Genomic DNA, 16,469 nt, shown 5'->3' on the forward strand with positions numbered 1-16,469 from the left:
CAGACAGTCACACACAGACATTTAGAATAGTCTGGTTCCACTGACTGCTGTCTGATGTCACATTGAACCACACAAGGAGTTATTTAGAAGGCACTAGATACCAACAGAAAGGAGCTTTTGCTTTTCTGTATGATGAACATTAAAAACACTCACAGCTGGTTTGTGGTGGAAAGTGTTGAGAGAGGAACATGTTGTTCTTTCTATCTTACCAGAGAACAGAGCAGCAAGAATGATGCACAGCCAATGTTCCATCTCTTCAAGCAGGTTTAAACCAGCAGCAGAAACTAGCTGATGTTCAACATGCAGTCTGACAGTTGTTCTCTTCACAGCAGCACTTCTTATGGACTGAATGCTTGAACACGCTGCAGAAGTACTGCACCGCCTACTTGATAACATCGCCCTCTAGAGGAGCTAAACGTTCATGCAACATGTGGAAGAAATGCTTCCAGCAGCTTGTCAGTGTCAGCTGGTGTTTTTGTACAGAGTTGTGGTGTTTCCTGTCACTGTGGGCCTCACAGCACAGTAGTACACTGCAGAGTCTGTCACTGCAGCAGAGGAGATCTGCAGATCCACACGATGCTTTTCTTCTGACAGTTCAGGAATGAACCTTGTGTCGGATGTCAGAGATTCAGTTTTTGTTGTAACGTTAAACCCTGAGATTAACATGAGGAACTCTGGTGGTTTTCCTGCATGTTGCTTGTTTGGAGTATTTGTAGGACAGAGTAACAGGGCTGCCTTCTAAACTGGACTCTTCTTTCTTGACTGGACTGAGGTATATATTTAATATATAATAATTTAATATATATCATAATATCAACTGGGAGAGCTTTGTTCCAACAAGCCGAGTCTCGGACTAAGTACGTCAGTCGCTCGGACCCTAATTCTAAGAATCCCGGCAACTTCAATAGGGTCCCTAAGTAACAAGTGTCCACTGTTGGTTTTGGTTTCACCATCAACCAGGAAGTCAAACTGATCCTGCATCAGTCTGAGAGCAGCTACAGCGCGCGGGCCCTTTAATGAAGCTCATTGGTCAGCAGGATCAGGCGGCAGGCTAGCCGTCCAATCACGAGCCTGCATGTTGACACGTGGCTAGCCGTCCAATCACGATTCTGCATGTTGACACGTGGCTCGCCGGCCGCTTTCCAGCAGGAAGTGCCTCCAGTAGGAAGCGTCGCAGCGTTTGTTTACTCCACAAACATCCGCGGTTTGGTCACGTGTCCGCCTCCAGCTGCGTCTCGCGCGGGAAGAGAAGCTAGCGGACAGGTAGCTCAGCTGCCGGTCGACAGGTGAGCTCTCCCGGCTGTTGTCACCCGAGGAGCGGGCTGGGGCGGCGGCAGCTCCCCCTCCTCGAGCCGCGGTACAGGGTCCCGTTGACCATGTTGTCACGTGACGTGAGGCTGACATCCATGTTAATTATAATAATCTTGTTAATAATGATGATAATGTTAATTATAATAATGATGTCAATAACTATAATAATACTGATGTTAATAATAATAATAATAATAATAATGATAATTATAATGATAATAATAATAATGGAGACCGGTCTCCTCTACCGGTCTCTACCGGTGGAGACCGGTGGTGGCCGGTCCCTCGGCTCCCCTGTGGACCCTGAACCTTCAGATCCTCAAACCCTCAGACCTGTACTCAGATGGTGTGATGTGTCGTTGCAGCCGTGCTCACTGCACTGGTGTGTGAGAGGCGGCCATGAGTGCGGAGCCGGACGCCCTGCTGGTGGTCAACCAGCTGAGGGACCTGGCGGCGGACCCCATGAACCGCAGGGCCATCGTCCAGGACCGGGGCTGCCTGCCGGGACTCATCCTGTTTCTGGACAACCCCAACCCTCAGGTGGTCTACTCCGCCCTCCTGGTGAGCCGCCCCAGCACCCACACACACACCAGTTGGCTCCGCCTCCAGCCGTCACCAGTCTAACTGTGATTGGTTGTTTGGTCCCAGGCGATCCGGTACCTGGCAGAATGCCGAGCCAACCAGGAGAAGCTGAAGGCGGAGCTGGGGATGCTGCTGAGCCTCCAGAGCGTCACGCACAGGTGAGCCTCCAGAGCGTCACGCACAGGTGAGCCTCCAGAGCGTCACGCACAGGTGAACATCCAGAGCATCATGCACAGGTGAGCCTCCAGGGCGTCACGCACAGGTGAGCCTCCAGGGCGTCACGCACAGGTGAGTAGGGCCGGTAACCGGTATACAGGGCACCTAAGACAAGTCGGAGCTGTTTGTCTTACGTGTCCTGTATACCGGTTACGTGTCATGGTTATAACTTGAGTCATGTTATTACTTTATTCATTTATATCTTTAGTCATGTTTGTAACTTTAGTCATGGTTATAACTTCATATCAACAATTAATAACCCACAATTAACACTCTTTAACCTCTTAACATTCCTGTAAAATTTGACGAAAAATGCCTATCCAGGTATACCCAAAGTAAATTGCAAGCTGTACTTGAACTATTTGGAGTAAATGCCGGTCTTGGTCTCTTTTGAAATGTAACACTCTGAAGCTTTTTTCCCTCAATAGTCAGAATCACTTTAAGTGCTGCTGACACTGAGTTATATGAGTTTGAACACACTAAAGTATAAGGTTTTTATTTCCGTCTGAACATTTCTTTGTAAATAGATGCCTGTAGATGACTATAAATGGGACTTATGGACTGGAAAACACAATGGGACCATAGCCTGAAGCCTTTTCTAGTCTAAGTAAAAAGTTGATAACAATATCACAGAAAATGAATATTTTACACATGTTCTTCTAATGAAATGTCTAGGCGTTTTTCCATTTTGAGATTGAAAATATTCACGATATATATTATATATACCTATTAAAAAGGCTTATAGTCTTGCAAACTTATATAGGTACTATTCATATATACTACCAGTATTGCTGACACAGAGAAAATTAAGTATAAATGCATTTTTATGCTAATTTACACTTCAGACTGAAGCTCTACAGCAGCTGTCTCTTCTCATCAAATTGAAGGCTGTTGGGATTATTTGCCCCCCCTCTTCCTGCCTATCTTTGTTTAGGGAATTTCATTGGCTGTCCGAAACCACGTGACAGGATTGAGCCACGTAAGAAAATAGAGGCTGAGCCTAAACTTCAACGTAGCTTCTGGTTGGGTAATGTAGCTTGTCAGTCAGGACATGAAGCTCCTATTGGTTCAAGTGGGGTTTCATTGGAAACGTTAGATTTCGGCGGACATTTTGATAGCGAGTTTGTAGCTGTGCTCCCATGCAAACATGACTTTATGCTAAAAAAAAAAACGCTTTCGTTCATAACTTTCCGCTGCAATGGAATGATAAAATGATGCAACGGAGTGGACAGCTGGAATCACAAGAATCGTAGGTTTCCAGAAACATATGGCACTCGTACCGAACTATAAATAGATGTACAATGGAATGTACAACGGAATGTACAGTGTATAGTTGAAATGGACGCCCGCGTGACAGCAGAACGTTAAGAGGTTAACAGGTAAAGGTGGCACATAAACAATTTGTAACACTAATAATTGTACATTTATGAAATTACACTGCCGAACTGCATGCTGGGTACAGCTCACCCACTATCACAACAAGATACAACAACATCACAGGCTCTGACGGGATGTCAGATTATCAATAATAAAGTAATAATAAATAACTGTTCCCTCTCGGAGTTTCATCAATCAGGACTGCAGGGAATTGACAATGTATTTCGTTCTTTTTAGTAAAGTTAGGTTTGTATGCCTTTGAGGGATCATTTGTTTAATTTAACCCGTTTGTAAGTTCTTTGTCCACGAGAGAGAACTGAAGTAGAGAGTCCTGAGAAGCTGGAGGGTCATCGACACCCTAACGAGGATTCTCTCCTCTGGTCCTCCAGATCTACGACCCCCGGAGAGACCAGGCTGCTGGCCTCTGAGGTCTACGAGCTGCTGCAGGCCTCCAGCGGCGGCTCCGGGCCGGACGAGGCCGTCAGCAGCCGCCGCAGAGCCCAGTTCTTCATGGGAACCACCAACAAGAGGGCCAAGACCGTGGTGCTGCACATCGACGGGCTGGACGACTACGTGAGCCAGACTTCATCTGTTCATTCATGTAGTCATCTATCCATACCTCCATTCATTTATTCATGTATTAATTTATTCATTCATTCATCCATTCATTCAACCATTAATTTATTCATCCATCCATCTATTCAACTATTCATCCATTCATTAATGAATTAATTAATTCATCCATTCATTAATTCATCCGTCCATTCATTCATCTATCCATTCGTCCATACATACATTTATTCATCCATTCCTCCATTCATCCACCCATTAATTTATTCATCCATCCATTTATCCATCCATCATTCATACATCCATCCATCATCCAGCCACCATTCTTCCTCAGAGGTCCAGGTCCTCCTCAGAGGTTCAGGTTTTCCTCCTTCCCCCCTCAGAGCCGGAGGGGTCAGTGTGAGGAGGCCCTGCTGAGGATCCGAGGCGTCATCAGCTTCACCTTCCAGATGAGCCTGAAGAGATGCATCGTCCGGGTCCGGTCGGACCTGAAGGCCGAGGTGAGCCCGCTCAAAGTCTCATTCTCAGCTCTGATTGGCTGCTGATGACGTCATCGGTAGAGTTTGTGTTCTCGTGGTTCTGGAAACGTTGTCTGAAAAATGTAGTTTTTTAAACGCCAACAAATATGGAATAAAGCTGATTATTCTGTTAGATCAAAACATTCATGTTTGTTCACTAAATGTTGACTTAAAGCAGTGGTTCTCAATCTGTGAGGCGCCATCTTCTAGTGTAGGGATTCCCAAAGTGTGAGCTGCCTCTAGGGGGTGCGCGAGAGGAAAAATTTAATGGTGGTCTAATGGTGTAATAATTAATATTAAACATAATTTAACAAAAATTAAGTAGGATTTTTTTAATTATAAAAATTCCCTTTGTAAGATTTAAATTTAAAATTAAAAACGTACAATTTAATAAATAGATGCACTTCCGGTCCGGCCGCCAGACTGTCTTTTACGTACACACTAGCTAGCCTAGCTTGTGCACCTAACGTCATTTCATTCATTCAGCAACATCCATGGAAATATGTTAAACTGGCTGAAATCGGGGAAGCTGTCAGGTGGGACATCTAAAGCTATCAGTAATAAAAGAGGAGAGGGACAGAGAGAGAGGGAGGAACCGGAGGGAGAGAAACGGAGAGGTGCGTTGGGGAGAGACCAGGAGAAGAAATCGACCGGGAGTCAGAGAAAGAGGAGACGGAGGAGACGGAGAAGGAGGAAGGGACATCACAGATAAACCGGGAGCACAGAGGCCCATCGCGGAGTCAAGGTGAAAAAAGAGGAAACGAGAGTGAGCATCAGACTGGGAAAAAAAAGAGGAAATATGATGACAATTATCTGGGTCTGGGCTTCACTTGGATTGGCAATGCAGATTGCCCGAAGCCACAGTGCGTGTTGTGCAGTGAGGTTCTGGCTAACAGCTGTCTGAAGCCTCTTATTTGTGCCGCCACCTGAACACCAGCATGCCAGTGCAAGTCAGAAGCCCCTTACATTTTTTTGATCAAAATTGGAAGAGTTACAAAACAGCCAAAAACTATTGCAGTCTCATTCATGTGTTGGGTCTACACCAGGGATTCCCAAAGTGTGGTGCGCGCACCCCTGGAGCCTTTTTTTTATTTATATCTGTTTCTGAGCCTATGCATGTGTCACTCTTTGTTCTTTACGTGGCTTACTGTGTTTAAGTAAATAAATGCGAAATGCAATCTGCCTCTGAGCCTGTGCATGTGTCCTCGCCATCCTTATTGCTCTTTAAAAGTGACGCCTTGTGTAACTGACATGTATACAGCGGACTAAATCTTGTAACAAACGCCACGCGCGAGCAAACAGTTCTCGCATTGGTCCGATTTTATGCGGCTATAAATAGGCTCTGTTGCGTTTTTTTTTAAGGTGTGGGAGATTGGGGGTGCGTGAAACCGGTCGGGATGTAGAAGGGGGTGCGTGGCCTAAAACATTTGGGAACCGCTGCTCTAGTGGAGCGCGGCGATATTTATTATAGTAATTTTTTACTCCCACAGTGGGGAAATTATTCTCTGCATTTTACCATCCTTTTTAATTTAAGTTTCAGGGTCTTGTTCAAGGACGCTTCAACAAACTATGGAGAGAACAGGGATGAACCGGCTTGTGGTTTCACTCCCCATGAGCTACATGAGAACTTTACAAAGTACACAGACATAAAACATCATGAATAATAAATACATGGAGAAATGCTGTACCTTCTTGTAAATGTTGCCGTTACGCCGTTAACAGGCTACGTTTGCGCGACTCGCCGATTCTTGCCGTTTTGCAAAAAAGCCGATCTCTATGAGATCACCTTTCTCACAGAGTTGTCTCTGTGAGACTGATGGATGGATGAATGAATGGAGGAATAGATGGATGAATAAATGGATAGATGAATGAATGGATGGATGAATAGAGGAATCAATAGATGAATGGATGGATGAATGGACGGATGAATGCATTAATTAATTAATTAATGGATAATTAAATGAATGGAGGAATGAATTGATGGATAAATTAATACATGAATGGATAAATAAATGAATGGATGCATGGATGAATACATGAATGGATGGATAAATAAATGAATGGATGCATGGATGAATAAATGAATGGATGGATGAATACATAAATAAATGCATGGATGAATAGATGAATACATGAATGGATGGATGAATAAATAAATTAATGGATGGATGAATGGCACTGCTCTTGCGTCTCTCAGAACAGAAAACTGAACACTGAGCATTAGTTGAGAGCGGCCGTATCAAATCCACGGATGGAGTCACAAAAAGTTATTTCAATAAAAATTCAGCATGGAACATTTCGTTACATTTCTTCTTTTTTTTTTTACATTTTTCTTCCTTCAAAGTGGGGCGTGACAAAAACAGTTTGAGAACCACTGACTTAAAGACTTCTACTGATGCAACACAACAGACAGTATGAACTAATAATAGTGAAAGAACAGACACTGGTCTCCAGATACAACTGTTGACTTGACTTCTGACCTCAAAGATCAAAAAGAATCCTTTCAGCTGCAGCTTCATGTGTCGTTAGATTGAAATTATGTATTCATGCATCATATTTGAAGAGAAACGCTTACATCGCTGACGAATGAATTAAAGTCAATAACTGTGTTTCAGGCTCTGGCGTCTGCGATCGCGTCCACTCAGGTGATGACGGCTCAGCAGGTGCTGAAAGCAGACAGCGGAGAGGAGGTCGGGATTGATTTGACTGTTTACATTAATGAACGTTTAAAATAGATTCAGGATTGATGAAGCTCAATTAAGGACTCTGTCCGTAATGTCATAATCAACCAGCACTTAATAAATTACATTATTACATTACATTTCATTTAGCTGATGCTTTAATCCAAAGCGACTTACATTTTTAAATGGGTTATTACACACAATACTGTAGGTGTATGCAGATAAAGGGACATTTTGAAGTGTTTATTAATGTTTATGGGCATTTTGGAGGGGAAGAATGATTTTCTGAACGTGTCAGCGAAATATGTATCTCTTATCTAGGAAATCATTTTAAAAGTCCCAGGCTTTTTATTGGTCGTAAAGATCGGTCATCTTCTGCTAAGCGACGTATTACCGGTGAAGAACCTCTTTGCCGTAACGAGAGCTCGGTAGAGAACCACCAGAGGACCCAGCAGTGTACCCTGTGGGACTCCATCAGCAATAGCTCAACAAAGGTTGTCGTCTGCAGGTTCTGATCCCTCTGGCGGAGGACGGCTCGGTGGAGGCGGAGCAGAACATGGACCTGCCGGACTACTTGCCGGAGGAAGAGAGTCCATCTCAGGAGCCCGACAAAGCGATGAGCCGCGTGGGTTCCGGCCCGGACGGGAACGGCTGGCTGGGAACCGCCACCAACTTCCTGTCCCGCTCCTTCTACTGGTAACCCTCCGTTAAACCTCCCGCCAAAATCCACCAGCTGCCAAATGTCACTGCTGTCCGTCTCAGCTGGGGAGACGGAAACCGATCCTCCAATAGTGAGTGTGGGAACTGAACGAGCAGCACCTTAATGCCCTTACAGCGGATCATAATGACACATAACGGACTTGTGGTTTCAGTTTGAGCTTTCTGTGAGACCACGTTCTCTCTACAGACAGGAAGTGCCTGCAGCGACATGAACAAGAGGACCGAACAGGACGTCCCTCCCTTCGGCCTTTTCCTCCTCATTAATCTGATCAGCAGACTGAGTGTTTTAGAGGCGCCTCCGTTTCCTCTGAGGCGGAACCGGCTGCTGCTTCGGTTCCTCGGTGTTCTCATCGGTCAGTCGAATTTAAATCCTCGTCTTTCACCACCTAGCTGGTTGGTTTCACCAAACAGTGACTTCACATTTGTTTTCAGTGTTCCAGTTCAACAAGTGGACATCTCTGCTGGTGACATGTGACAACATGAAGGACTTTAGCTGCAGCTAACCGCTAGCTCGTTACCCGTTAGCTTTTTATCTGCAGCTGACAGCTAACTCGTCACCTGTTAGCTGCAGCTGACCGCTAACTCATTACCCGTTAGCTCAGTGGTTCTCAAACTGTGCGTCGCGACCCTCTAGTGGGGCGCGGTAGTGGGAGATGCAGATTCTTAAAAAAATTAAATAATCCTTTATTAATCCCACAGTGGGGAAATTATACTCTGCATGTTACATCCTTTGTAATGAAGGAGCAGTGAGCTGCTGCGAAGCACTGGGGCTTCATTGTCTTGCTCAAGGCTTCAAGGACACTTCAACATGAAACTATGGAGACATGGGATGAACCGCTACCTTGTGGTTTCAGGATGAACACTCCATGAACATGATAACTTTACATAGTACAAAAGTACAAAGTACACGGACATAAAACGTCATAATAAATAAATGGAGAAATACCTGTATTTCATGTACATGTTTAGTTACTCTGTTAACAGGTTACGCTGCGCATGCATGACTCAACGACTCTAGGTGTTTTGCTAAAAGCTCTGTGACATCTCCGTGAAGTCTTTTCTGCTGTTGGCTCTCAAAACAGAAAACAGATCTCAGCTCAACATTGAGCATTAATTGAGAGCCGTATCAAATCTACAACTCCGTTTATAAAAGAGTTGTAGAGCAGCTCACTGCAGCCACTAATACTGATACAACCTGATGCTCACACATCTCACTCATTCTGTTTTCACAGGTTGAACGTTATTGTTTTTATCTTGAAAATATATTCAGTGTAAAACAGGTTAATTGCAGCCACAATAGTTGTTGTTTTTTGCCAAATATTAGTTATTTTTTGTACAGACTTTATTTGCATTGTTGCAAATGTTATTAGTTTCTGTCTGATGGAGCAATCTGGTTTACTTGAAAGGGATTCACATTTTCTTTTTTCTATTATTTGAAAAAGCACAGATGGAGGAGTCACAAAAAGTTGGACCATTTTGTTACAATGTTGTTGGGGCGGTGGGGCGCGAACATTGTTCTTGCTCCAAGCAGAGTTTGGGAACCACTGCCGGTTAGCTGCAGCTAACTGATTACTCGTTACCCGTTTGCTGCAGCTAACCGCTAACTCGTTAGCTGCATCTGACCGCTACCTCGTTACCCGTTAGCTGCAGAGATGTTCTCTATTTACCCTCCACTGTTTTCTTTAAATCCTGCTGGAATTTGCGTTTCTCCTGTTGTCTTCTACATCAGAAGGTGGACGGCTGAGGTTTTGCGAGCGCTTTGCACAGTTTAATCTGAGGTTCATGTTTTTAAGCTGCTGACGGTCTGAGCTTCAGAACTATTTATCATGAAACTATGTATTTATTATTTATTTATTTATGCCTTCTTAAAGACAAAATGAACTGGCTTATTGTTATTTATTTCACAGGAGAAGTCAATCACATGAAGATCTTCTTGTTATTGTATTTTATTGCAGCAGTGTTTCCTGATGTGATGCTGTTGTTTGTCCACCTGTGAGTTCCAGGTGTGCTCATAGCTCCGCCCACACCACACTCTGTCCAATCACGTTCTAGGAGCCGGTTGTCAGACGTCAGCGTCACGCTTTGATCTGGATTCAGTATTGGTCTGAATGTCAGAAAACTGATTGTTATGACTGATTCAGTTTGAACAGGAGCAACAATATTTATCATTATTTAAAGGTCCAGTTCCCTTCTGAACAAACATGTTACATTACTAAACGTCTTAATATTTAATCACTATGAACTGATCTGAACACAGGTTTTATTCAAGTGGAATTACTTTTTAGGGCCCGAGCACTGACGTAGTCAGAGTCGAGGACCCTGTTGTTATTCAAATGTTTATTCTTTTTGTTTGTCATTGCGCAGGGAAAAGAGGTGCTTGGGCTAAACCTACATTCTTCAAAATGTGCACACCCATCCGACTCGGCAAAAATGCCAATTTAATTTGGGTGTCGGACAAAAGTCGAAAAAATAGCTCAATAGCGCCCCCTGTGGATGTAAAAGCTATACATTTTTGCCACCTAAGACCCCTTGACCTGAGATTTGGCACACATGTCCAGGTGGGACTGCTCTACAAAAAACAAATTGAGACCCTTAAGCTCCGCCTACTTAGATTTTCTGCCATTTTTAATTTTGTAAAAACACATTCTTGTCAACTCCTCCTAAACGCTAGGTCCATTTCTTGCAATACTTTCTGTGGATCATCATTGGTTCAATGTGATCAAACGATACTTTCAACTTTGTTGATATCTCATTGCGTTTAGAAGTTATTAACGAATTAACCTCTTAGGTGCGTGGCTCAATATGTCAATACACATAACTTTCAAATTACTTGGCCTTTCTTCACAAACTTTGTAGCATATGTCAACATCGTGTCCTTTAACGTACCCACATGTTTTCATAATATTCAAACACCAGGGGGCGCTGCAGTGAACCGCTCAATTTTGGCATTTTCCTTGTTTTCAGGCAATGTATTCTAACAAACTCCTCCTAGAGATTAAACACGATTGATTTCATATTCGGGCAATATGATGTTGAGACCTTTGCAGGGAAAAGTTAGGATTTTAAAAATATCGAACTATGCGAGCACAGAGCAGCGGCAAAGAGACACCATTTTCCATGAAAATGGAAGTTGCTTTAACTCGGCCGAACATAATGTAACCTGCTCCATATTTCTCATATGTCATGACCTCCTGACCCTGAAGACATCCATATGCTCATTTTTCATCCTAGTCATAGCGTCACCTAGAGGCAACAGAAAGTTACATGTTTTCTACTTGTATACCGTGCTCCTCACAGATTATTCAGATCACTCTCAAACTGCGTCGGAAGAGACTTAAGACATTGGTAATGCATCACCTTGAAGATTGTAAGGATCCATTGAACGGTGTCATGTCGGAGCAATTGCAGAAGTTTGATCCTTTGCCGTGACCGAATAAACCGATGTAACTCGACTCCACATGCTAAGATCCTTTCCAGGTTTCACATGTTTGATGAGACTTCAGGCCTGAAGACATGTGCTGTCTAATTCTTTATTAGTCATAGCGCCAGCTAATGGCAACAGAAAGTAAAAGTTTGTATACTTTGCCATGCTTCTCTTAGTAGACATCAAATTACTTCTTCACAAACATACGACTTTCATGATGCCAGCCCCCAAAGCTTTTGATGATTCGTGAGTCGCTGTTGCCGTGGCGACCCATCCTTCGCGGTCAACAACGAAGGTACTTTTGAGGGACTAAGCATGCTCGACACGTAACTACCAGACATGAAAATCCCTCACCTTTCGGCGAAATTCGCCGTTTTGAAACCAAAATAGGTGACCTACGTGGATCGTGTAGATCCGAAGAGTTTTTGTTTTTGGGAGGGGGGGGTGGGGGGGTCAACTGTCCGCCGTTTCTGAGATTGGAGTGGGACACGGAAAAAAAACTGAGGTCGTGATCATCTTAGCAATAGAAGATCTTTGACGTGTCGAGTCTTGGCCAATCAGCGTTAAGATGTCTACAGCGGCTTCATTTCCCTCCCACCAGTTTAATAATAGCAAGCTAATCAGCTTGCTAACACATTAGCTAACGTTGTTGGAGAGACAGCGAGTGAGATTACTGGCAGCGGAGAGTCCGTGGCAGCGTGTGACGTCAGACAGGAGAGCGGCGAGTCAGCGGCTCTGCAGTTCTACCTACCGACACCTCACTACATATAAGGAGAGGACAATGGAGATGTTATCCAACTTTTATTTTAGTGTCAGTATGACATAATATGGTCAAATAAAAAGGCTGGTACATTATACATATTATGGCATATAAGTGTAATATTATGAAGTGAAATGTAGTAGTAGCAAAACAATATTCAGTATAGTACAGCAGTATTGCATATTGTAAGTATTAAGTCTACAAAATATATATACACACACACACTACCGTTCAAAAGTTTGGGGTCACTTAGAAATGTACTTATTTTTCAGAGAAAAGCACTGTTTTTTTCAATGAAGATAACATTAAATTAGTCAGAAATACACTATACATTGTTAATGTGGTAAATGACTATTCTAGGTGGAAACGTCTGGTTTTTAATGAAATATCTACATAGGTGTATAGAGGCCATTTCCAGCAACTATCACTCAGTGTTCTAATGGGACATTGTGTTTGTTCATTGCATAGAAGACTAATGGATGATTAGTAAACCCTTGTGCAATTATGTTAGCACAACTTAAAACAGTTATGCTGGTGAGAGAAGCTTTACAACTGGCCTTCCCAATGCATAGCATCACATGTGTGGGTTCTATTATACTCTCAAAATGGCCAGAAAAAGAGAACTTTCATGTGAAACTCGCCAGTCTGTTCTTGTTCTTAGAGATGAAGGCTATTCCATGTGAGAAATTGCTGAACATTTGCCTGGGTGACCCCAAACTTTTGAACAGTAGTGTATGTGTGTATATGTATATAAATATGTACACTTGGGTATTGACAAAAGAATAATTCAAACCCATAATGATCATAGTTTGTCAGCTTCTCGACGAGTGACGCTGTTCGGCACTGACTCGCCCGTCACTGCCCCCCCCCCCCCCCCCCCCCCCCTATAAATGTTAGACCCAGTGACAGCATGAAATGGCTTGCATAATACTTAGTAAGGATGCCATAATCATTTTTGACTCATGGCTGAAGTTTCTCCAGCTCTCCCCAGGTTGGCAAAAAAAGCATCTCAAAATGCATCAGATTGATGCTTTAAAATATGGAATATTTAAATTTTTCTTACGGGGGAGCATGCCCCCGGACCCCCCCTAGAGGGGTTATATCCTTCTCACCTTTTTCACCCCTGACCCGTTTTCATGCCTGAACAACACAAAGGTCATAATTTCAACCAGAGCATTTTATAATTTAGTGAAACGTTTTTGTTTTGCTTTATTTTGTTGAAATAGAGGTTCCTGACAAAGTCAAAAAGCCTTGATGCAATAACCACATTTTATATGGTTCTTTTATGCATTTAAATCCTAAAACAAAACGGGTCGGTGCCGACCCAAACACAAGAGGAAGGTTAAGTTAATAAACTACAACACACTACTGTCATGGATGAACCTGGAATAAAAAACTAATTCCACTTCAGGAAGTGATGGATGTCGGCCGGAGTGATGGAGGCCGAGGCGTTGGCAGGGTCGTCATGGAAGGTCCACATGAGGAAGAGGGGAGGAAGAGGAGGGGTTGGGGTTGTCTCCTCCTGTTCCTCTCATTCTATATCGTCCTCGCTCAGACTCTGTGCGCTCACAATAATAAAAATATATAAATATAATAAGAGTCGCTGAGAAATATTTGACTATTTCCAAATGTAGTCAGTTTCCTGCCCACACCACACAGCTCACTAATCTGCTTTGAGTTGATTGACAGTTGATATAAGGAAGTGTTCCAACAGGTTTGAGCTCACCTTTGCTATGCCCCGGCCTCTCTCTGACTGCCTTCTGCTTTCTCCGCCCTGCAACACAAAAAACAAACAACACATACAGTCAGAGTCCAAACTATCACCGTTTTACGAGTTTAAATGTTCCAATTGGCCGTTTATTTGAGAGTCAGTTTTATGTATTTCTGATGTAAATAGTATTTGTAATAATTGGTAAATATGGCATTAATCTCCTCAGATTTAAACCAGACTACTCCATGTGAGTCACAGGGAGGTAAAGGTGAGGTGTTCACCCACAGAGCTGCAGGTAAGAGGCGGAGCTACACTGGAAAGGAGAGCTCCTACGTCACACTCCAGAAACGAAAGTTAAGTTCCTCAGAGACAGAAACACTGCAGTCGAGACAAGTCTCTGCTTTTCTCTCAAAGACAATTCAAAGTGACTTCATCAGGTTTTCCTCAACAACACAACAGAGTCTCTTCCAAACACTGGTGAGTACATCTGATCATATTTACACCTTTAATCACCAGGATTAACTCTGAACTTTAGCTTTACGCAGGCAGGAAGTATAACATACCTGATGAATTATTAACAATATAACTATGGTTGTCTGTCCAAAGTCCACTACAAATAAACTCACTTTAACAGCTTTAAAGTGTCTCAGGAGGACTTTAGTAACTTGTAACTGAATCTCTGGTTTTAAGTTTAGTCTCACTGCGACATTCCTGCTATTGTTACTGTTCATTGATCACTTCCTCTATTTCCTCTGGTTGTTTCACAATAAAATTGTTCTACCAGCGGGAGGCTTTTATTGTGAAGCCGCTGGAGGAAATGTGATGTGTTTGTCATCAGGTGAGCAGAGCTTTATGTCAGTGCTGTTCTTTAATGCACATTGGATTTATTTATTTATAGAAGCAAGGTTGAGTCTGTCGGCCCGACTTTGATCTTGGTTGCTTGATCAACAAATAATTTAACTTTGTTTTCCATAAAATGTTTTTCTTTTCTTCCACAGTGTGTGTAGATATGGCTGCTGCAAACTATCTGCCATCTGAAGATCAGTTCCTGTGCTCCGTCTGTCTGGATGTGTTCACTGATCCAGTCAGCACACCATGTGGACACAACTTCTGCAAAAAGTGCATCAATGACTACTGGAATACAAACGACCAGAACACGTGTCCAATGTGTAAAAAGGTTTTCACCTCAAGACCTGAGCTGCTCGTCAACACTTTGGTCTCTGAGATGGTTTCTCATGTCAGACAGTCGGCTCAACAGAAAGCCAGCAGCAGCAGCTCAGAGCAACAAGAGTCCAAACCAGGAGAAGTTCCCTGTGACGTCTGCACTGGAACCAGACTGAAGGCCCTGAAGTCCTGCCTGGTGTGTCTGGCCTCCTACTGTGAGACTCACCTGGAGCCTCATTTGACAGCTTCACGCCTGAAGAGACATCAGCTGATCGAGCCTGTGGAGAACCTGGAAGGCAGGATGTGTACGAAGCACGATAAACCTCTGGAGCTGTTCTGTCAGACCGACCAGGCATGTGTCTGCATGCTCTGCACTGTGTTAGACCACATTACGCACAAGTTTGTTCCTCTGAAAGAAGAATGTGAAGGAAAGAAGGTCGAGCTGGAGAAGACAGAGGCTGAAATTCAGGAGATGATCCAGAAGAGACGACTGAAGATTCAGGAGGTCAAACACATAGTGGAGCTCAGTGAGGAAGATGCAGACAGAGAGAAAGCAGAAGGTGTTCAGGTCTTCACTGATCTGAAGGAGTCTGTTGAGAGAAAACTGAACGAGCTCATCAATACCATAGAAGAGAAGCAGAGAGCAACAAAAAAACAGGCTGAAGACTCCATCAAAGAGCTGGAACAGGAAATCTCTGAGCTGATGAAGAGGAGCACTGAGGTGGAGAAGCTCTCCCTCTCTGAAGACCACCTCCACCTTCTCCAGAGCTTCCAGTCCCTAGACATCCACCTCCCACCTCCCACCAAGGACTGGACAAAGGTCAGAGTTCCTCCAGCTTCATATGAGGGGACTGTGAGGAGAGCTGTGTCTCAGCTGGAGGAGACTCTCAGTGGAAAGATGAAGAAGCTGGTTGAAGTTGAGCTAAAGACGGTCCAGAAGTTTGCAGTGGAAGTGACTCTTGATCCTGATACAGCTCAGCTACAGAGAGTCGATCAACAGGAAGGGAGACATCACACCGAGTCCTCAGAAGGGTTACTGGACTATAGGTTTGACAAATGGAGACGAGTATGAAGCTAATGACGACCCTGAAGTTGTTCTCTCCCTGAAGCCTGGGTCTCAGAAGGTGGGGGTGTTTGTGGACTATGAGGAGGGTCTGGTCTCCTTCTATGACGTAGAAGCTGCAGCTCTTATCTACTCCTTTACTGGCTGCTGCTTCAAGGAGAAACTCTTCCCATACTTAAGTCCTGAACCTAATTACGGTGGTACAAACTCTGCACCTCTGATCATCACTCCTGTCAGAGTAAACTAATCACTCTTTTTGTTCATTGTAATGATTTTATTCATTGAAGAGAATAACTGTACATATTCTGTGTGAATATCAAGCAGTTTAACTTTACATCTTATTTCATACAGAGTCTGTTTACTGTGGTGATT

At 43.5% G+C, this 16,469-nt stretch overlaps 2 protein-coding genes across 2 annotated transcripts; both read left to right on the top strand.

The window, feature by feature from the left end:
* Nucleotides 1-1,710: 1,710 nt before the first annotated feature.
* Nucleotides 1,711-8,078, top strand: LOC306733464 (armadillo repeat-containing protein 1-like; the record flags this gene model as incomplete). Its single annotated transcript, XM_079214706.1, has 6 exons — nt 1,711-1,872; nt 1,960-2,051; nt 3,876-4,059; nt 4,440-4,556; nt 7,190-7,264; nt 7,764-8,078. The coding sequence occupies 6 exons, from the start codon at nt 1,711-1,713 to the stop codon at nt 7,953-7,955; spliced, it is 822 nt and encodes a 273-aa protein (XP_079070832.1). The 3' UTR covers nt 7,956-8,078.
* A 6,140-nt stretch (nt 8,079-14,218) lies between these two features.
* Nucleotides 14,219-16,469, top strand: LOC306733446 (E3 ubiquitin-protein ligase TRIM47-like). Its single transcript, XM_079214681.1, is given in 3 exon segments — nt 14,219-14,347; nt 14,869-16,012; nt 16,014-16,469. Coding segments are annotated over 2 exon segments (1,464 nt in total). The 5' UTR covers nt 14,219-14,347; nt 14,869-14,879; the 3' UTR covers nt 16,345-16,469.

The sequence above is a fragment of the Taurulus bubalis genome (genome assembly GCF_910589615.1).
Source record: "Taurulus bubalis genome assembly, chromosome: 1".
In the NCBI taxonomy this organism is placed as follows: domain Eukaryota; kingdom Metazoa; phylum Chordata; class Actinopteri; order Perciformes; family Cottidae; genus Taurulus; species Taurulus bubalis.